The sequence below is a fragment of the Lactuca serriola genome, chromosome 3 (assembly GCF_051521515.1).
Source record: "Lactuca serriola cultivar US96UC23 chromosome 3, Lser_US96UC23_V15, whole genome shotgun sequence".
Classification (NCBI taxonomy): Eukaryota; Viridiplantae; Streptophyta; class Magnoliopsida; order Asterales; family Asteraceae; genus Lactuca; species Lactuca serriola.
The window spans coordinates 51,183,893-51,207,702 of NC_136410.1; the positions used below are offsets into that span (position 1 = coordinate 51,183,893).

Genomic DNA, 23,810 nt, shown 5'->3' on the forward strand with positions numbered 1-23,810 from the left:
TTTTCTTATTCTTGCACATTTGAAATTGGTAAGTTGTGATGTCTTGTATAAGACAAACACCAACTAGGACCAATCATGTGAAATGTTTTGTATTGATAAAACTACACTAACTCTTGAATATTTGTTTGTCAAGAAATGTTTATTGACAAGAGAATTTTATATGTCAAGGAGTCAGTGGGAGTCTTAATGGTATTGAAAGGTTTCAAGAACAAATCAAGAATAAACCTTATCAATCATCACTAGCACACGACTTGAGGTTTACAACCTATCGTGTTGACACTATTTTTGTTTCTGTGCCATTCCAATTGAGTTAATTATGCATGTGAGTTCTACGAGTTCTCGATGGATTGTATAGGGGCAAGACACCTTGTTCAATGGAAAGTACATTGAAATGAAGGGGTGGGCTGCTCAATAACTTAGAAGTAATGGTGGGACCCTTGATGGCAAGAAATTAAGAAGAACAAGTTCTATCCATAAGAGTTTGGATTTGTCACTGACATTATCTTGTGATTATGGTTATGACGAATTCACATGGATGGGAACGTATACACCACAAAATCTAAGTGTCATAAGGTTTCTTTCATTCATGAGAATGATTGTGAGGAAACGCTTTCACTAAGACAGATTTTGAAGATAACATTATGTAATTTGGGTTTCTCAAATTCAACTAAGATTACGGGATACCTCTTTATAGTTCGAATTGTGGGAAATAGAAAATGGGTCTGAACATCTTAGACTTATTGATATGAGTCCTAGAATCATTCAGACACACACACACACACACACATATATATATATATATATATATATATATATATATATATGAGCTGTCCAAGGAAAAGTGTATGAGTTTGAGAAGCTTAGATAAAGTCTTATCGAAGCATCTAGTATTAAAAATATGAACTTAAGAAATTGTTTTCTAGAAGTTCAGCTGATTTCTGAATACATGTCGAAGCTAGTGGGAGCATAAGTGTTATGCTGGTAAAGAAATAATCATCATGTAAGTGGGAGCATGATTATTATGGTAAGTATTGCAAGTTAGCAATATTAATTATATAAAAACAAGTGTTGTGCTTTGCAAAATCGTAAGGGTTGAAAAGTTGTTTTGCTATAATTCAGGGAGAGAATATTGTACTTCGTTTCAAAATCTAAAGCTTAGATTGAGAAATTTTAATAAAATTAATCAAAGGATACATAGTGTGTTTTTAAATTTTGATTATGATTATGACATCCCTCTTCATAGTTCGAATTGTAAGAACGTGACACATAAAATATTATGGCAGAAGATTGATAGAGTATCGTATCTTTATGTAAGACATTATGCATCGTGTCCCATACGCTTCGGGTATAGGAACAATTGCATATGCTATAAAATTTAACCATTCTAAAATTTTTCAAATGTCTAACGCATTAAGAGGGAAAAAGGACAAGAATCGGTTTTGACTAAGATAATTAAACAGCTATCAAAGGACGATCCAAAGTTCGCTGAGGATTGGTCGCTTGTGAGTAGTTGGAAGTATGGTATTGAATGGACCATATCGACATTATTATGAATAGATAAGATTCTATTAAGAATGAGTTGTCATATGGTAAATATGGAAATGTTTCCATAATTGGGAATTGGAAATTAAGAATTTATGAAGATTAGAAATTTTTTATGCAAAAGGATGTTCAAAGGAATGTACTTTGAGTGAGAGACATCACATCTATCGAATTGTTCTGTAATAATTTTGATAGAGTACCTTGTGATTTCGTTGGCCGAGTCTTTGTGATTTTTGTGCTGTGACTTCACAAGAGAATCATTGCATAGAATATTAGAATTTGACATATTCTAAAAGGTGGCAAGAATTTGGTATTCTTACACTAATTATAAGGATTGAGGATTGTGAAATGAGTTGCATTTGAAAAGTTTCAATTGATCTATTTCACAAAGTATGGACCATAGGAAACCAAAGTGTGCATGCTTGGAGCATGGGACAATTGTGGTTATGATTCAAGTTATAAAGTTGATTATCTGAAAGGTTAAACAATGGATAATGAGCAATGAATATGGTGATTAAATAAAGGTGTTTTATTTATACTCACAAGTTTGGGGTCATATAAGATTAAGTATTATCATTGTGTTTCTCTTTGCATGTTTTGACTTCCAGAATAATTGAGTTTATTAAGAATAATCAAATTATTCAAACGGTTCGCAGTCGGTCATACATTGGAAGTAGGTATAATTGAAGACTATCATGAATTGGTTTGTAGATTGTCTAAAGTGTATTGGACATAGCAAAGGTTTGCTGCAATGTTCATGAGTGCTTATGAATATGATTTTGAGCATTGGATTAAACCCACGCTCACTTGGATTGCTTCATGGATTTTTATCACGAGCGATTGGTGAGACGATAATATCTTGTATTCTTGAAACCGAGATGTGTAAGTTGTATCTTACGAATTGGTTGCACATTGATAATATGTAAACACACTAGTAACTTGGTGTTATAAAACTTATTGTTGTGTGTGATTTGGTGAGTGAGTGCAAGCAAGCATTGAGTCGAAGTTTGTCCGTTCCTTTTACCCAAAGTGGAAATCGGAAATCGAGAAACAACACATAGACTGAGAGAATAATTTCAATCCATGTCTCACGTCTATACGATATCCAGAATGGAGGAATATATGATCCCTTATCTAAAGGACAGGTTACTGATAAGATCAGAGTTTGACAGCGTCTTTGAGAGCTACGATTTTTTATCGAGTTGTACTTACATTTGTGGTTACTAGACATATCCAAGTGGGAGACTGTTGGATTGGTGTCTAAGCCCGTAACTATATATGGTAAGTACTTGACCTGGTTGTGCATGATCCTTTTGGGTTGCCTTCACCAAAGCAACTTGACTAGAGAAATAATAGAGAAAGAGGTTATTATGATTTATTAATATGTTATAAGAATAATATATTAAAGGAGAAGTCATATTTGTTTAATTAATATTGGTCAATCATTAATCAAGAATTAATTTTGTGATAAAGTGTAATTAATTAAATTAGAGGGGCTGAATTGTAATTATGTGATAGTTACAAAGTAGGGTAAGGATTATCCTAGATATGGGTTGGACGAAATCAAGAGGATAAGGATCCTTGAAATCGTCCAAAGATAAGGGCATTCAAGGCTTATCTTATTGTTACTTGGTGGGCAAGCAACTAGATAAGGATAAGGACTGAAACCCTAATCTCCACACCTATATAAACACCCCTTTGCCATAAGAATTCGTCCATGCTTATTAAAGGGTTCTTAGGGCCGATTTCTATCTCTTTCCTTCTTTCTCTATAGCCTCTCCAATTGCTTGTGGTGTTTGTGAGCCATTAGAGGCACTACACTTGTGGTGCTTGCTTTCAATACTTAGGGTTTGAAGATTTAAGTTGTTATTGCAATATAACAACAAGAGGTATGTGATCTATCCTTCTTGGTGAATTTCGAAAATAGTAGACCACGCATTAGGGTTTCATTATGTGTTCATAATGTTGTGTATCTAATGGTAAAAACATAGATCCAAATCTAGGGTTGCATGAACACATAGGATTGTTTGTATAAAACCCAACAAAAACTACTTCTTCAGTTGCCTTTTAAGCTCATCCCAAGTCTCTATGGTGTATAACCCTTTTTATATGTCGTTATGCTTCCGCCTCCACCATAGGGCGGCGTTCTCGCATAGGTATAGGACGGCCATGTCAATTTTAGGCTTATCATCCTTTACCCTGATTGCATTGAAGTAACATTCTACGGACAAAAAAAAAAATTCCTCAAGAAGTTTAGGGTCATGCTTACCATCGGCATGCAAAATCATCTTTGTACTTGCTCCTCCAGCAATTGCGACTTTGCACAGATTTACTTCGGCTTCTAGAGTAGCTACCTTCTCATGGAACTCATTCTGCAGGGTGTTAATAAGTCCAAGGACTTCTTCCTTGATGACACCGATGGTCTCCTTCAATCCATCGCTCGTGTCACTTATCTCGGCAACGAACTGATCGATTGTATCCTTCCATTCAAGGATCTCATCGACGTTAATCTCAGTTCTTGTAAGCTTGTTCTCTAAGCTTGCCAAGGCATCTATCGATTGGTCCCTTTTCTTGGACTTTATTCCTTTATCCTCGACGACAGGAGGCACGTTTGCTACTTCACTACCTCCTCCTTCCATAGCCATGATTTGTTGCTTGTACGGACTCTGGCTCTGATACCACGTGTCACGGGATGCTTCAATCATCGTATGCCACTTAGTGTTCTCTCAGAATAAGTCAGGCTAATTACGATGGCTTAGATGTATTAACGATTAAAGGAAGCAAGAGAAATAAAAATAAACACTTCTAAGAAAAGAGCTTCTTTATACAACTTAACTTCTTACAAGAGAACTTCTCTGATGGTTTGGACAAATGAGTCCTCCCCCTATTTATAGGTATCCTACACCTCCTCAAAGGGAAGTTTCTAGGTTTCATACATTCCCGAGTATTCTAGATTGTTCTTTACAAGATCCTTATCTATATACAAAGTTCTACACAATTCTATTCTATACTTTTGTGTCCTAGAGAATTCTAGGTCGTTCTAGGGACTTATGGTAGATTATTACTTATTTTACCATCTTCTTGAACAGTTTGGAAAATTCTAGAACCCCAACTCGTGACAGGTGGGTGAGAATGAACACCCATTCAACAACTATTTTATTGGTCGCTTCCGTACAACCCCCTTATAGTCCGACTTCGTGAATGAGACATACTAGCGATTTGAATGACTTATCTTATACATATAATATACTAAACATTTAATCATATATAGTATACAGTGTATTTTAAACTTTTCAAAATACTAGGGTTTCGAGAAGTTTCTTATTCCCAGATTGTGGACAATAAATGGATCAAGTAAAGGCCTTGGGCTTCAAGAGAGTAAGTTTTAGACCCTTTTGTATGTTGACCATGTTATTTATGTTATCTAAGCTATTGGTTTGTGTTTTGGAGTCAAAAGGTAAAATGAGAAAAATGATGTTTTGGACTTCTTTCATTAAGGATTTTATTTCGGTATGTTTTAAGTAAAAACTCATTCGATAGATTTGTGGGGCTTGTCAATGCCTTTTCGTTCATATAACGATTGCGAAAAACAGAGTTCAAACGAAGAAGTAATGGCTGATTGGAGGTGAAGTGGATTTGAGTGAAAAATCGTCGCCACGAAGTGGAGATCAGAGCTCCATGACGTGGCAAACCACGAAGTGGAGACACGTGGCCATAGAATAGCAATATGTCAAGCCTAAGCCCATGATTGCCTACAAGAGTGATTTTGATTACCCATGTTTGAGAAGGGTAGTATAGTAATTTTATTTCATACAGTAATCACTGTTTTTTGATAACTAATTTTTTTTTATGAAGTGACCATCATTATGTCGTCACAATGTGTGGTTTTGAAAAGGGCGTTGCTATTAAGACACCTTTTAGACACCATATATACATCGTTATCAAAAGTCAACTAATAGGTAACTATTTTTAATCATCTTTTTCAAAAAAACAATGTAATTTTAACCAATAAAAAAACCTAAAAATTATATAGGGTGTTTAAATTGTAAAATAGGATGTCCATTTAGCCAACCTTTTTGAAAAACAAATAACAATTAATGACCACCATTTTTGTTCACTAAGTCTCCACCGTAATGATAGTTTCTTTTGGTCATTAAATGTTAAATCAGTGACCACTAATTTTAGTCACTGATACTTGTTATGAAATAAATAATACTAATAATAATTGTTAGTGACTACTCAATGACAATTATCTCTGATTTATCACTAAATATGTATAACTACTAAAATTCAGTGACCACTTTATATATATGATGACTAAAGAATGTTGTTAGTGTTGTTAGTGGCCAGATTTCTAGTCGTCACTAAAACATTGGTCACTAAAAAGGAATTTTCTTGTAGTGGATCATACTTTTCTCTCCCCATTAATGTTGTTGATCAAGAACCATTTGCAATCGTCATGTAATTAATAATGTCTTATGGTTTTCTGTTTTGAATTTGCATGTGTTATTCGTATACATTATATCATCAGATTACAACACATCATGGTGTATATTTAAACTTTAATGAAATTAAAAAGAAGTAAAGGCATATTAGTATTATTATATTATATTATATAGCTAATTAACTAAATAAACGCCCCCATCTGGCCAACCATAGTAGATTTTGGTGATGATTAAAGCTAATGGGAAAACTCATAAAGAAAAAGCAAAAAAGAAAAAGAAATCAGACCAACACATGTAGTGACCTTTGTCGTGGGAGCCTCTATAATTATTCATAAAATTGTCGAAAATTTTAAGATTGTCTATATCAATTATAATTGTATTTGTAAAAGATAAATCGTTGAATATACATTTGCTGTTTTTTCCGTTTAAAAAAAGTTGTACCGCTTTTGTAGTTATCTTTAGACCACTTATTAAAATATAAAACCTTCAAAAACAACATATATGGTGATAACTACGAAATTATAATTTATAATATTTATCTTAATTATTAAAATATTTGATTAAATAATAAAAGGCATAAAAATGTATATTCCGTACAATGATCATTGCTGTTTATACACAAAAATATTCATAATTTTCTAATTAATTAATTCTTGTTGTGCATATATTCCTTAATATAAATATAAATATATTCAAATATAAATACTTAATCCATTATTATGAATATTAAAAATATAGTAATGATTTTTTATTCTATATAATCATCATCCATGCAAATATAAATAGAAATAATTAATAATATACAAACAACTTGTAATATTAGATTAGTCATTAGTGAGAAGTTGGTGTCCACTATTATTGGGTACTTTGTTCTTGTAGTGGTAGACTTGCTAGTGCATGCATATGCATGACATTTGTAATTGTAATCACACTTGGTCATGGGCGCCACCTCATGCTTTTCTAATCATTTCTCTCCCATATCAACACCTTGCATTCAGGTCTATCTCATCAACTCAATAGTCGTCTTAAACTAAATTTTTTAACTTCGGTCGCCACCATATGACTCGCACGCAGCGCCCTCCGCCGTCTAACCGTTCACGGAATCCCGACCCAAGATCCGATGAAACAATCTATAACATAATCCCATTAAACAACTTACACCCTGATCATCCATCCCACCGTTTCCCGGAAGTACATGCTGCCATTGCTGCTCTGGAGGCTGGTGTTGACCTCCGCAGATCACCCTCTATCCAACTGCAACCCAACGACGACCTCCTCGACTGGCTTGGCATCTTGTTCGGTTTCCAACGTCACAACGTGTTAAACCAACGGGAGCACCTCGTTCTCCACCTCGCTAACGCCCAGATGCGGTTGCAGCCACCACCCGACAATATTAACACCCTCGACCCCGCCATGCTACGCCGCTTTCGCGTTAAGTTGCTCAAGAACTACACGCACTGGTGCTCTTTTCTTGGCCGTAAATCCAGTGTCTGGGTCACCACATCCTCCGGCGCCGACAGAGACCTACTGTATGCTGCACTCTATCTACTCATTTGGGGCGAGTCCGCGAATCTACGCTTCATGCCTGAGTGTATTTGTTATATATTTCATCATATGGCTGAGGAACTGAATAAAATTCTAGATGAATACATCGATGAGAACACCGGTAGGCCTGTTTTGCCATCAATTTATGGGGAAAACTCATTTTTGAATCGCGTTGTTAAACCAATTTACAATATTATCAAGGCCGAGGTAAGCAACAGTAAAAACGGCACAACACCTCATTCTAATTGGAGGAATTACGATGACATCAACGAGTACTTTTGGAGTAGAAGTTGTTTCGAGAAATTGAAATGGCCTATGGAAATCGGGAGTAATTTCTTTGAGACAAAAAGCAAAGAAAAGTGGGAAGGGAAGACGGGTTTCGTTGAGCAGAGATCTTTTCTGAACCTATTTAGAAGCTTCGATAAGTTGTGGACTATGTTGTTCCTCTATCTACAAGCTGCCATCATTGTTGCGTGGAAAGATTCCAACGATCCTCAGTTGCACGCTTTAAACGACAAAGATGTTCAAGCAGAGCTTTTGAGTGTGTTCATAACTTGGAGTTCCCTAAGGTTCCTGAAAGCTCTTCTCGATGTTGTGATGCAGTATAAACTGGTTTCCAGAGAGACTTCTTTCTGGCTTGGTGTAAGAATGGCGTTGAAGATCAGTGTTTCGATTGTTTGGATTACTGTTTTTGCGACGTTGTATGCTAGAATCTGGAGTCAGAAAAAGAAGGATATGGGTTGGTCAGATAACACTACTAAGGAAATCATAATTTTCCTCAAGACAGCATTCGTCTTCATCATCCCTCAAGTCTTAGCACCAGTCCTCTTCATTTTTCCAATTCCTACTGACTTGATCGAGACTACTAACTGGAGAGTCTTCTACACGATAACATGGTGGTTTCAGACTAGAGCTTTTGTAGGCCGAGGACTTAAGGAAGGATGGGTTGATAGGATGAAGTATTCTATGTTCTGGATCATGGTTCTCGCCACAAAGTTTTGTTTTAGTTACTTCTTTCAGATCAAACCAATGATTCATCCCACTAAAGACCTCTTACACCACTCCAACATCACATACGAATGGCATCAGTTCTTTAGTAAAAGCAACAGGTTTGCAGTTGGCCTTATCTGGCTACCAGTTGTATTGATCTATTTGATGGACTTACAAATCTGGTACTCCATTTATTCTTCATTTGTGGGTGCGGGTGTTGGGTTGTTTAGCCATTTGGGTGAGATCCGCAACATGCAACAACTGAAATTGAGGTTTCAGTTTTTTGCTGGTGCAATACGATATAATCTCATGCCAGTTGAGTTGTCGCTAGTTCCTATCAACTTGATTAAAACTCAATGGGGCATGGCTAGAGATCGCCTTCATCGATTGCGATTAAGGTATGGTCTTGGCCTGCCTTTCAAGAAAATTGAATCAAACGAAGTTGAGGCCTTTAAATTTGCAGCGACATGGAATGAAATAATTTTGAATTTTAGAAAAGAAGACATTGTTAGTGATGAGGAATTTGAGCTTCTTGAGATGCCTCGAGATACATGGAATGGTAGAGTCCTAAGATGGCCGTGTTTTCTGCTTTGTAAAGAGTTATATCTTGCTATCAACCAGGCAAAAGAGTTGGCTGATACAGGAGACGAGTGGTTATGGCATAAGATCCAAAAGAATGAGTACAGACGTTGTTCGGTTATAGAAACTTACGACAGTGTCAAGAAGTTGCTGCTCTCGATCGTAGAGGACGAAACGCAAGAAATCGCAATTCTCAGAAAACTGTTTGAAGAAATCGAAAACTCAATTGATATCCGCATGTTTACTAATACGTTTAACACGTCCGCCCTTCCCATGATTCATGAAAAATTGGTCACTCTTGTCGATTTGATCATAAAGTCGAAGAAAGTTTTTGAGAAAGTGGATAACACGCTACAGGAACTTTACGAGCTTTTCATAAGGGATTTCTTCACAAAGAAAAGGACCATAAAGGAGCTTATAGACGACGGCTTGGTTCCTGACAGCTGGCCGCTTTCAGGCGCAGGTTCATGGCGGCTGTTTTTAGAAAATGTTGTCAAGTTGCCTGATCCAAGCGATGAGGTTTTCTATCGACAGACTCAAAGACTCCACATGATTCTCACATCACCTGACTTGTTGAACAATATTCCTGTGAATATTGAGGCCAGGCGACGACTTGCATTCTTCAGTAACTCCTTGTTTATGAACATACCTCATGCTCCTGTAGTTGAGAAGATGATGGCTTTCAGTGTCTTGACACCCTACTACAATGAAGATGTAGTGTACCAAAAAGAACAACTTGTTACAGAAAACGAGGATGGGGTTTCCATTCTTTATTATCTAAAGACCGTTTATGCTGATGAATGGGCCAACTTTTTGCAACGAATGCGTCGCCAAGGGCTTGTCTCAGAGGATGAGTTGTGGACAACTAAGCTCAGAGAACTTCAGCTTTGGGCATCATACAGAGGCCAGACCCTTGCTCGCACAGTTAGGGGAATGATGTACAATTCTCGAGCACTTCAGAAGCTAAACTTGTTTGATGCGGCATCTAAGGAGAACATTGATACTGATGGGGTTAATGCTTTGGAAACATGTTATAAGCGTGGAATGGAGTCGATAAAATATACGTACATAGTTGCTTGTCAGATATATGGGACTCAAAAGGCGAAAAAGGATCCTAATGCTAATGAGATTTTGTATTTAATGATAGCAAACCAAGATCTTCGTGTGGCCTATGTTGATGAGGTGTCCACAAGAGTTGGAATAGATTATTATTCTGTTCTCGTCAAGTATGATTGGACTTTGGAAAGAGAAGTTGAAGTTTATCGGATACAGTTGCCGGGTCCTTTGAAGCTTGGCGAGGGAAAGCCGGAGAATCAGAACCATGCACTTATTTTTACTCGGGGGGATGCGGTTCAGACCATTGATATGAATCAAGACAACTATTTTGAGGAGGCTCTTAAGATGAGGAATTTACTTGAGGAGTTCAAAGTTTCATATGGTATTCATAGGCCACAAATTTTGGGAGTTAGGGAACATATCTTTACGGGTTCTGTCTCTTCCCTTGCTTGGTTCATGTCGGCTCAAGAAACAAGCTTTGTGACATTGGGCCAACGCGTTTTGGCAAACCCTTTGAAAATCCGGTTTCATTATGGGCATCCAGATGTGTTTGATAGATTTTGGTTCTTAACTCGTGGTGGAATCAGTAAAGCATCGAAACTAATCAACTTAAGTGAAGACATTTTTGCTGGTTTTAACTGCACCTTAAGAGGGGGAAACGTGACTCACCATGAGTACATACAAGTGGGGAAAGGAAGGGATGTCGGGTTAAACCAAGTATCCATGTTCGAAGCAAAAGTTGCAAGCGGAAACGGCGAGCAAGTTCTTAGTAGAGACGTTTACAGATTGGGCCATAGACTCGATTTCTTCAGAATGCTTTCGTTTTTCTACACAACAGTTGGATTCTTTTTCAACACCATGATGATTTCGTTAGCTGTATATGCCTTTTTATGGAGTCGGTTATATCTGGCATTGAGTGGGGTCGAGAATGTTGTAGCGGACAATGCTAACACAAACAATGCTTTGGCTACGATTTTAAACCAGCAGTTTCTTGTCCAGCTTGGTCTTCTCACTGTCTTGCCCATGATTTTCGAAAACACTCTTGAGTTCGGATTTTTCTCAGCAATTTGGGATTTCATAGTAATGCAGCTACAACTTTCCTCTGTATTCTACACATTTTCTGTGGGAACCCATTCTCATTACTTTGGTCGAACCATCCTTCACGGTGGAGCAAAATACAGGGCAACAGGGCGTGGTTTTGTGGTGCATCACACAAGTTTTGCTGAGAATTACAGACTCTATGCTCGTAGTCATTTTATAAAGGCGATTGAACTTGGTTTGATCCTAATCATTTATGTTTTCTATAGCCCTGTTGCTAAAGGAACATTTGCCTACATTGCATTGACCATTTCAAGTTGGTTCCTTGTGGTTTCATGGATCATGGCACCATTTGTTTTCAATCCTTCTGGGTTCGATTGGTTAAAAACAGTCGGTGATTTTTACGATTTCATCAACTGGATACACTTTCGAGGTAGTGTGCTTGCAACACCTGAAGAGAGCTGGGAAAAGTGGTGGTATGATGAACAGGGTCATCTGAGAACCACTGGTGTATATGGAAAGTGTTCGGAAATTATTTTGGATTTACGGTTTTTCTTTTTCCAGTATGGAATGGTTTATAAGTTGGGTATTGCTGCCGGTAGTAAGAGCATTGCTGTTTACTTCCTTTCTTGGATCTGCATGGTTGTGGTTCTCGTAGCTTATATGACTATTGTATACGCACGTAAAAAGTATTCTGCGAGAAAACATATCTACTATCGGTTGATTCAGCTCCTTGTTACTGTTCTTGGAATACTTATAATAATTGTTCTTATGGTGTTCACACAGTTCAAGCTTCTTGATCTGTTAACGAGTCTGTTGGCTTTCCTTCCCACTGGGTGGGGTGTACTTTTGATTGCCCAAGTGTTCCGACCCATTTTGGAGAAAGCTCAGTTGTGGGAGACTGTTGTCTCCATTTCTCGCATGTACGATATGATGTTTGGGATGATCGTGTTGGCACCAGTGGCTGTTTTATCATGGTTTCCGGGGTCACAATCGATGCAAACCAGAATCCTTTTCAATGAAGCATTTAGTAGGGGTTTGGGATATGCGAAATGGTTGTTGAAAGGGAAACCAAAACGTAAACAACGATTCCAGGTAATAAATTTTGGAATTCTTCAAGTTTTAATTGTATAATTAGTTCTTTATCTTGCTACAACATAATGTTGGTTAATGACCTGTGATATTTTATTTCTGTTGCAGGATTGATGCATCTTTTATACTGTGTGACGACTTTTGTGTTTGTCTTGTCGGGCAATATGGCATTCCTTCTTTGTTTTGCATTATTATATGTCAAAGTGTGCTTGTGTCTGTAAAATAATTAAGATCTGATTTAATGAAAATGGATGTACTGTAGAAGATCAAAACTAAAGTTATCTGTTAATTATTCTGATTGTTTTATGTAATTTGAGATTTTCTCTCATCTCCCTCATACTAAAATGGGTGGTGACTGGTGAGCATAACATGGTTCCTGCCATACTACCTTTACTTGCTGGTAAATGGAGTGTAGCCACCTCCAAATGCTGAGCAAAGGCCATCCATAGCTGAAGCTTTCAAAACATATGCAGTAGCATGACTCCATTATTTCCAAGCCACATGCAAGTCTTGCTCCTTATTTTAATGATATTTATAATAATATATCACACATTTTAAGTTTATTATTACATTTTTATCTATCATATTATATTATATATGTATATAAACAATTAAATATGTATTCATAAAGACACTAAAGAATCTCTTAAATTATACTTTATTATTACCAAGGTGCGCATGTAAAACATAAACGATTAATATATAATATTTTTTTATAACAAACAATGTTTAAATTTTAAGATATTTCTTATTTTTAAATAATAAAAAATATATTTGTATTGATGTAGAAGTTTATTGCAGAATTAATATAACATATTTAATTAAAAGATGAGTTTGGCCTAATCAAATACCATTTAGCTACAAGTCGTCACTACAAGAAAAAGACCCTTTTACGACGTGCAAGCCACGACACTTGTTGATTTATGTTGCGCAAAAGAGAGTGACATTAAAAAAATGTCATCTCTTCAAAAAATTTAAGGATAGTGGACATGCATTATTGCATGCCCTTAAATTAGTGTCTCATGTAAAAAAAATTAAAAACATGGAGGGCACTTTATCTAAAATGTGCGTCCTTTGTCAATGTCGTTTTATATATATCTTTTTTTAATGAAACGCGCATCTCTCTTCTTAGAGGGAAATGAAATCCCCAAAAATTTTAAACCTCTCTTTCTTCTCCTACATTCGTATCGATCTGTTCTCTAACATTTCCTCTCCTTCATCTCCGCCTCTCACCCACCTCCACTATCTCCAACCCACACCGACTCTTCAGGCCTCACACGACGATGATGTTCAGGCCCTCTCGACCAACCTCTAGATACCCCTAACACTCAAAAAATGAACGATGCAGTAAACCCTAACACTCAAAAAATGAACTCCAAGGATTCTACTCCAAAGCATTCTTCTAAATATGAAAAATGCAGAGAGCAAAGAACGATGCAGTAACCCTATAAAACCCCTAATCGTTGTATTTCCGCTTTTCCTTCCTCTGTCCCCTCCCGTCGATCCTCTAGCCCAAATAAGCCTTTGATTTGCCTGTAAAAATCCCAAATAAACCGGAATCCAGTGCTAATTTCTCAACTTCTTTCACAGTTCTTCCAATTTCCAAAATTTCAATTTTAACCATATCGAAATTCGAAAGCAATTGCTTCAATCGATTTCCTGTGGATTAGCTTGATACCCTTGATTCGTCCGGTTGTGCTGCATGAGTAAAGTATCCCCACCCTATCGGACCGCTATACATCTCTGCTTCAAGATATCACATCTCAATGAAAGTGATTCAGGCCTCACTCCTCTCTCATAGCGATTTAGGGTTTTTTGGTACAAGTTATGGACTAAGACACCGACGACTTAGGGTTTTTTCATAAAATTTGTGTATGTGCACTTCGATTGCTCCAATGACGAATCCACAATGTTTGGTTTGGAAAATGTAAAACAGAGGTAATATTTGTTTCTTTTTGAGTTCATACAAATGAGAGAATCACGTCATCTGTCGATTCTATCATCTCACAGCGTTGGTAGCCCCTTCAGGCGGTTTCTCCGGTCAGTGGTTCACTCCTTAACACTTAGGTACAATTTTATTCTGATTTCATCTTCTTATACTGCTTATGTATTTTGTAAACACAATTTTGATTCATAAAATATCAGTTATTCTTTCTACTCAATTTGCAGTTACAAATTCTGCTCTTTCAGCTCACAGTCGTAAGTGGTATACAATTTCACTGAAGCCAAGTTCCATGTAGTGAATATGATGGTTGTTATCATAACTTCATAATCACAGAAGCCAAACAAATTGTTATATTTTTACATATCTATTCAGGGCACAAGAATTGGGTTCTCTATGTTGCAATGGTGAGAATTAGAAAACAGTTGATTTATTAGTTTTACATATTTATGCTTGCTTGTGCTTGGTTCAATGATTAGAGATGCACACAAAAACCGGTTTCACTATTCAAAACCGGATCCAATCCGAAACCGGATTAGGTCAAAACCGGTTTTGACCAAACCGGATCGGATCGGATTTAAAACCGGATTTTCAATCAGATCCTAATCCTATATTCCAAATCGGATTTGATACCAGATCGTAAACCGGATTCGCTAAAAACCGGATCCAAATCCGCCCCAAAATCCGATTAAAACCCACTAAAATCGGTTTAAACCGGTTTCAAATTGGATTAGAATCGGATTCGGATTTTGGTTGGAACCGGATCGGATTTTGACCGGATTCGGATCGGATTTTGACCGGATCGGATTTTTGATGAAGTAAGCGAAACCGGATCGGATTCGGGTTTTGTGCATCTCTATCAATGATTGGTGTATCCTAATAAATTCAAAAATATATTGAGCTTTGTAGTCGTCATCAAGAAATAAGTGGGCTCAGAGAGAGGATAAAGTTTATATCACAGTTTTATTGGCGGATACAAAAGATGCAAAAGTGAATCTTGCTCCAGAAGGTGTTTTTACATTATCTGCTTCAGCTGGTCAACATGAGTATGATCTTAAGCTTGAGCTTTTTGACAAAGTTAATGTAGAGGTAAGCAGCCATTTATATTCTAAATTACTTTATTATATCATTATGTCATTTTACTATATACTATATCTAGATTCAAATATATTCATATTTAAACTCCATTTATATTCTAAATTACTTTATTATATCATTCATTAGGCATGGAGGGTACCTAAAGTCTTGCGTCATTTATATGATCTCCAACTGTTCTCGCTCAAAAAAACAACAATGATGGTAATACAACATTTTAAATCCATAACGTTTCCAAATATACCCTTATGTCATTTTACTTAATTAATAAAAAATTGAATATGTGACAAGATTTACGCCAGCTAAGACAGATCGCTCTAGAAACTTCAAAAACCTCATTGATTTCAACATCTTCTGATTCTTGTGATTGCAGCTAAGACAATCAGGTATAAATATAATTATGGTCTTTCTTATAATCTTTTGTACTTTACTGACATATTCTTGTGATTGCAGCTTGTTGAACATGTTGATACATGCTTAATTAAAATAGCAGAAAGAGTACAAGAATCCAGTGAAATGCTTGATGAACTTTCTAAACATGGATTGATTCATCAAGTGGCACATCTTATAGACCTGATCAACCATACCACTCTATCTTATTCTGTTCATACTGTATGTCCATCTTCTTCTATTTTTAGCAATTTTTGTTTTTTTTTTCAATCTTTTTTGAAGAACGCTTGTGTATTTTTATGTAGGGTTTAATTGGACTACTTGTTAAACTTGCTTTTGGTTCTATGGTGGCTGTGAAGACACTTTTTGATCTTAATATAAGTAGTGAAAGAGATCTTGTCAATATATGACCTTTCACATGGAGTCCCTTCCCCTCTAACAATTGATGGACATTATAATCAAATGCATGAAGTTTTGAAGTTGTTGATTCAGCTTCTACCCGTTGTATCCAAAAATCAAGAAGTTCCATTAGCTGCAGAAAAAGAAGCTTTCTTGGTGACTCATCCTGATCTTGTACAGAAATTTGGGAATGATTTATTACCTGGCTTGATCCAGGTTGGTTATCATTTGTCAATCATGTTGTACTGATTTCTTGATAACTTTTACAATTTCCCTGATATACCCTTTCTTTTCTTCTCATTTCTGAACAGGTTGTTGATTCTAGGGTGGATTTATATATCTGTTATGGGTGTCTATCTGTTGTTGACAAGTTACTTTATTACAGCAACTCTGATATGCTTCTTGATTTGCTTAAAAGCACCAACATTTCAAGGGGACATAATCTTGAATTCTTGATACTCAACTATACTTTATTTTATCAAATTTCTCTTCAGTTTTAATGGTTTCATGTTGGTAATTTCTCAGGTTTTTGGATGGAGTGTTCACTAAGAAGGATATACGTGTACTAATGCTAGCTCTTAATATTTCTGACACTATCCTACAAAATAATACCGATGTTTTCATGGGACCTTTTGTTAAAGAAGGTGTTCTTTTTGCCATTGATGCACTTATAGACCCTGAAAAGTGTTCACAGTTTATGTTTTCAATGTTCAACGACCTCCAATTATCGAATACTTCAAGCAGCTGGAAAAGATGTGATTCGCTGCTTATGCTTTTCTTTTGATGTCAACAAGTCTTCATCATCTTCAGAATCAAGGAAATGTAAGTTGGAATTGGAGTGTATTCGAACTCTTGCAAAACACATAAGAACAAATTACTTTGACACAAATTCCTCCCCTTAGCTTTTTGGATTATGTTTGGATACGATTTCAGGATTGGCTAAGCAGGGCGACAAATTGGGTTAAGTTCAGTGCGACGGCTGGTGGTGGTGGAGGTGGTAGTCCCTATTCAGAAGGGGTTGCACTTTATGCTCTTGGTTTAATCCATTTACAGCAAGGAATAACTATTTTATGCTCTTGAAATGGTTAATCTTGCCTCCAAACCTGAGGGAAGTGGGACCCTAACAAAAGGCTTCACATGTCAACACTATGTTTTACGGTATATGTTATCAATGATTCAAGTTCTTAAATTCTACTCTAATATATATATGGTAAAAATGATTTATTAAAGTATAAGGGTAAAATGGTAACTTCCTACATTTATTTTGGAAGGATATTTTAGTACAAACATAAAGGATTTTAATTTTTGGATAAGTTTTTTAATATTTGATTAATTTAAGCCTATTTAAATTATCACTTTGGATATAGATGTGAGTTTTATAATTTGAGAAGGATATATATGTAAGTATAAAATTTATAAGGATATATAAGTAATATTTAAACTTTCTAAGGTTATAAACAAAATTTTCCCTTGAATTAAGTAAGATTTGTTTTAATTATTTGAATTATGTTTAGACAGGTATGCAAGGTCATCTGGAAGGCTCTCGCCTTCGGCTTTGGTGGGATGTTGGGCTTAGTTGCCTCCTTCTTCTTCGAACAGTCTTTCAAAATGTGCCCCTCTTCATTACAACCAAAACACATCCTTTTGTTGGACGGACACTCATTGGCAAAATGCCCAATTTTTCCACACTTGTAGTAGGTTACATCCTTACTACATTTCCCAAAGTGCTTTTTCTTGCACTTCTCACACCATTTCGCTTCGCCTCCTTTTCCTCCAAACTTTTTCGAATCAGACTTCGAAAATTTGCTTTTCTTATTGGAACCTAAAGTTCCTTCAAACTTTTTCTTCTCGACAACTTCAACCTTGCTGGTAGTTCCTTCCCTTGATCATGTCCTCAACAGACTTGGCAACCCAAATAGCTTCCTCCAGAGTAGGTGCCTGACGAACTGGCATTGCATACTCCCATGAGAGTCCCTTTGTGTACCGGTCAATCTTTGTCAGCTCATCTGGAACGATGCGCAAAGCAAACGCCATCTTGTCTGTAAAGTTATTAGTGTATTCATCGACTGACATGCTGCCTTTCGTCAATGTCAGAAACTTATTCTCCAACTCCAACAGATTTTGAGCCGAGCAGAACTTGCGCTTGAACTGCACCAAGAACTCTGCCCATGACAACTGTAGTGGCTCATTAGGGCTTAAAGTCTTCCCTAGAGTGTTCCACCAACGAACGGCTCCACCTCGGAACTGACGCACTACGTACGTGGTCTGCAACTTGCCTCTGCAGCCACAAGTCATAAAGGCCAATTCCATCTCCGAGATCCAATCCATAACTCCGATCGGATCCTCCTTTCCAGTGAAGGTCGATGGTTTGCAAGTCAGAAAGTCCTTGTACTTGCATCCCATTCCATCATTTCTTCCATCCTGATTGTTTTGTCTAACTATCGGTGGGTTGGCTTGACCAACAGACCCACTGAAGTTTCCACCTTTAGAGTGCCCTTCATTTAATTCGGGCTCTTCCACATGAATTGACAGTTCTTCATGATTCTGTTGAAGCAACCGTCTAGTCTCCTCCATTTAATGATCCAACATTGTTGGAATCATCATTTCTACACCAGCCATTGTTATCGGCTCAGGTGCTGTTGCTACGATAGGTATTTGCTCAATCACTGGTGGTTGATTCCTGTTTTCATCAGCATTTCCAACTCCACTCCTCGTTCTCACCATTTTTGATCTATACACCGAATAAGGTGAAATTAGATCCTCATTCACGATAGATATTCAAATCATACTAATCACTCTGAAACGTTTACATGTTAGTTCTAATATTGTAGACGTACGCTTAGAATCCTACACACATAAGGTTTCCAGATCCGGTCGGCAACAGACCATAGATGCGAACAAATAATATCATATATGGCAACATATAACATTTATGACATAAAAGCATTTTAAACAATTTTCCTAAAATAAACTAGTGCTCGTGTCTAAAACATAACGGACACACATATCAAAATTTCACTTAGCATTTTAAGTTTAAGTCTAGAAATCCTACAAATTCCTAGTTCGCTTAAACTGATGCTCTGATACCAACTGTGACATCCCCAAAATCTCGGCCAGAAAAGACCGATTTTCATTTATACTTTTAAAATAATTTCAGAGTAAACGAGTTGCGGAATTTGTTCCCAAAAACAAAGTATGATAAAATAATATTTAGCAAAGCATTTCATCAAGAAATGTATTTTCATTATATAATCAAAACTCGAGATGTCATGTTCCGATACAGACCATAAAGCATAAACGATAACATTACAAGTCGTTCAACAAATATATACATATACAGACTTGTAAACAAAACAACTTGATGATCCATCCATCTTATGCCCGTGCACCACTTCCTGTAATACAAATAAACTGAGTGGGTCGGGCTTGGGAGCCTGGTGAGCATATAGGGTTTTCAACCCACAATAAATAATTATATTTAATTCCACCAACCAACAATAACCTAATTACCTATTCCCGTTATTCTCACTTTACGTCCCTAAAACAACTAACACAAGGGACCTAGTCTTAGAATATTTCATCGGGGTGACAACACATGCATTCGGGGGTTTCCCAGCAATATATGTCAAATAAGGCAACCATGAGGGGGATGGAGTACAGCGAATGAACACCCAAGTTCATTAACACCTACAGGTGGCGAACCTGCTAGCGTTCTACAGGACTGTCTAGAAAAGTCTGTGGTCGTCATCTAAACTCCGCTAGATGACTGAATCAAAACAACATCGAGGCCTCTCATCTGTTTATCACACAACTATCTACCCATGTTCTACCCGACATATTAGTAGATAAAAATATATATTTTTATACATAGTTTAAAACCTGTATAGCATTCTCATTCAATACATATTCCAAACAACAGATGAGACACATACACATAACATGTATTTCATAGAGAATAAATCATATCTATGAGATAGAAGAAAGTGAATATACATTCACACATATAACAACAAAATATACACATAACACGTATTTCGTATAAAATAATTCATAATTATGCGTTAGAAGAAAGTAACTACACACTCACTTGATCAGAAGATGATCGAACAACACTACGGCTTATAGAAGTAGTATTCTTCGGCAGATCTGGAAGATTTTCACAAAAACCGGACTCCTCGCGGGCAGAGCTTCGGCTCGGGAATGGCACTTCTTGGGATCTTCGGGGATTCGAGACTTGCTTCGGGGCTCAGGAATGATACCGGGGCTTCGGGATAATTCTTGCACAAAAAACGATGCAAAAACGCGAGAGAAAGGGAAGAAATGAGCAAAGAACTCGGCTGCCCTCGACATCCTTTTATAGGGGGCTGGAACTTTGATTTACGCTGGGCGTAATCTGAAATTACGCTGGGCGTAATGAGGATCAGCCCGCTGACTCCCTCCCTTGGATAATATTGGATAATTTATATTTAAATTAAATATCGAAAATATTTAATAAACTTCAAAAATTCATATCTTCCTCATACGAACTCCGTTTTCGACGTTCTTTATATCCACGCGTAGGTGAGACTACACTCTACAACTTTCGTTTAGACTCTGTCGGCTAATTTTGAATTTATTTTTATTATTTATTTTTAGTAGGCCGGGACACAAAAACTCCGTTATAAAATCATAACTTCTTCATCCGACGTCCGTTTTCGCTTATCTTTTCATCATTTCACTACAATTAACGAGATATTCAATTCTTGTTTAGATTGTTTCGGCTAAAAACAGCTCGATCTCAAATCGAGTATTCGGGATGCATACTGCTAAGTCGAAACTTCAAAAAATCATAACTTCCTCATACGAAGTCAGATTTGGGCGTTCATTTTATGCACGCTCTCGGTTTAACGAACTCTACAATTTTCGTTTAGATCACTAAGGCTAAATATTTCTCTAACGTAAATTTCACTTTTTATGTCATTCAGCGTTGTCGGTTCTGTCGCGAAACTTCTACAGGTCATAACTTCTTCGTTATAACTCGGATTTCGGCATTCTTTATATCTTCGGAATCCTTGTTTCGACCACTAAATCGTTATGCAAAGATATCGGGCTTATCTCACACTTTAATTTTGACGCTTATTTTATTCTTAATTCATTAAATTATAATAATTAAGAAAATAAACACATAATTCACATAATTCACATAATATTCAAATATTTCATCATTAATACTTCAAAAAAAGTTACAAGGGTTAAACTAGACTATTACATCAATAATAATGCCTAGTCTGGAAACGCGGGCGTTACAGTCTTGATCTCATCAGATATATCAACGCCAATTTCGAAGGACCCTCACTCTATCCTGATGTAAGATTTCATACATAATTGAAATCAATTGCCCTAATCTTTAAAAGAAAAAGTTGATTCAGTCGATTATAATTACAAAACTATAATATAGGATCATCTTAAAAAAAGAATTTGGAGAAGAGTTGCTATCGTACATCGGTACATTCAATAAATCTATGACCACCTCATTCAAGGGAGATGGGGTTGATGAAGCTAGTATATTTCCTTTTGAAATTAAAGGCCAATTATGAAATTTTAAAACTGAATATAATATGTAATTTGATAAATATATATAATTGCAACAACTGCTAGTTTTAATTATATTGAGAATGCTCTTTCCAAGTTTGATGATGGACCATTCTTTCTAGGTTAGTTGAGCCTGGTTAGTAGTAACATTTTTTATTCTCAATATCAAGTTCTACATGCTCAGTTTCAAGGACCTTTTTATTCTCAAGGTTTACATAGTGGAGGTCAAACAACAAAAGCCCAAAAAGTCAATAACCAAGATAGATATAAAGAATTTGGTGGAATTCAAGAAAGTGGAATGGAATATGTGAGTGGGAATCAGGATTTGGCTACTTTGGCTCTATTAGAACAAAAGATTTTGTTAGGAGATAACATGTTTGAGAAGACAAAAAATGGGCATAAAGTACTACAGTATTATTATATTTACTTTGTCACTTCTATTACGTGTCAAGTATATAAGTGGTATTTCAATTTCAAAATTTATTGATAGAATTTGTTACCTTTAGCTATTATGCATCAAGTATATAAATGGTATTTCAATTTCAAAATGCTCATCAATCATTAACACAAGTAGATGATGATACTTTACTCTTTCCCATCAAGTTATCAAACTAGTCAACAGGAATCTATAATATACAACTATTAGATTCTTCATCAAAAAGGAAATCATAAATTTATAGGAACTTCAATTTTCAGTTGATACTTTCTCTTGCTTATATGTACTTACTAATAGCTAGGGTAAGAATATTAGAAATGCGGCAACTAAACAACGTTGCTGGAGGTGAATCTAGCTTTGTGAATATATTTTTATATAACAAAATACATGTAAACTTTTATGTGTAATAAAATACATGGAATTTCAAAGGCAACTAAATTTCATCAGCCTACCAATTAAGGTGTTAGTGATCAGATTTTGTGTTGGTCGACATAAAATAAAGTTTTTCTTTTTCATATATGCTTAAAGAATCCATAATTATCAGAGCTCTAACAATTTGTCCTCTTAATGAATCCTCATACACAAAAATACAATTGATTCAGATGAGTTATACCAAAGACATTCTCATCTAACCCTGAATAATCTGATCACCTAGCTAATGTGCAACTTATGAGTATATACAAATGATATGCTTCCACTTTAACAATGCATTATGCTATGTAATCAGTCACAATGAAAACTAGAAAGAGAAGCATGGAACATGAGACACTAAGATAATATTGTGCCCAACTGTTCTGCTGAAAAATTATGTGAACACGAGAGGTAAATTATGTGAACACGAGAGGTTATGGATGCTTTGCTGGCCTGAAAGATAAAGACTCATGTTGCTCGGTTTAACTGGCAGTTAGACAAATTCTGAATCAATATCCATATCAATTGAAATGTCCCGTTCTTCAAACTCCAGTAAAATACACAAAGGGTTCTATCAGACATTAAACGCTAACGATTCAAGGTGATTCATGTATGTAATGCTAAGAGATAAGAGGGATGTTGATTGAAAAAGAAAAAATGGGGAAATTAAACCCTAACGAAGTATATTATGCAATTGAACTAAAACTAACCTAATATATGACTAAAGCAAATAAAATCAAGAGATTTACTTGAATCGGAAGTTAAGGAAGAATACTTTCAGATTAAAAAATGTGGTGGTTGCCGGAATCGGAAGTTGCAATGGTGAGTAGTATCGTCATCTGTTCGAACAGAGATGGTGAGATAAAGTAGAACCGAAATTGGGTTAACAGATTGAAGGAAACTTACTGTGATAAAGCTGGAGGAAGGAAACTTACATCACCTCTGTGAAAATGGAACTGGGTTGCGCCAATTTCCGCGAGAGAGATTGGCGATAGAAAAAACAAAAAGCAGATACCCCAAATATAGTTTATGTCGTCGTTCTCTCGCTAAATGCGTACCGGATGACACAATTTTTTTATCCCTCGTTGAACCCTAGCTAAGTGTCTTCATTTTTCAACTGATTAGCGAGGAATAGTAGTGGATCAATATATACTTGCGAGATCGAGCCCTCGGTAAATCCTCATTAATATTCCATATGTTAAATAAATAAAATAATTATAAAAAACATAGTAGATCTATGGTAATTCTTTAGCTATAACTCTAAATGTTGCTAGAGAAT

The 23,810-nt window shown here is 36.2% G+C and overlaps 1 protein-coding gene and 1 non-coding gene across 2 annotated transcripts; both read left to right on the forward strand.

The window, feature by feature from the left end:
* Window positions 1-6,952: 6,952 nt before the first annotated feature.
* On the forward strand, window positions 6,953-12,750 carry LOC145092271 (callose synthase 12-like). The gene is made up of 2 exons (XM_079030201.1): window positions 6,953-12,290; window positions 12,396-12,750. The coding sequence occupies exons 1-2, from the start codon at window positions 7,047-7,049 to the stop codon at window positions 12,399-12,401; spliced, it is 5,250 nt and encodes a 1,749-aa protein (XP_078886327.1). The 5' UTR covers window positions 6,953-7,046; the 3' UTR covers window positions 12,402-12,750.
* Window positions 10,024-10,104, forward strand: LOC145096502 (small nucleolar RNA J33). Its single transcript, XR_013703907.1, has one exon. It is a non-coding gene; the product is annotated as a small nucleolar RNA J33 (small nucleolar RNA).
* Window positions 12,751-23,810: the final 11,060 nt, after the last annotated feature.

Bases quoted from the DNA above. Each gene is read 5' to 3' on its own strand.
- LOC145092271 (XM_079030201.1), top strand. From the start codon at position 7,047: ATGACTCGCACGCAGCGCCCTCCGCCGTCTAACCGTTCACGGAATCCC.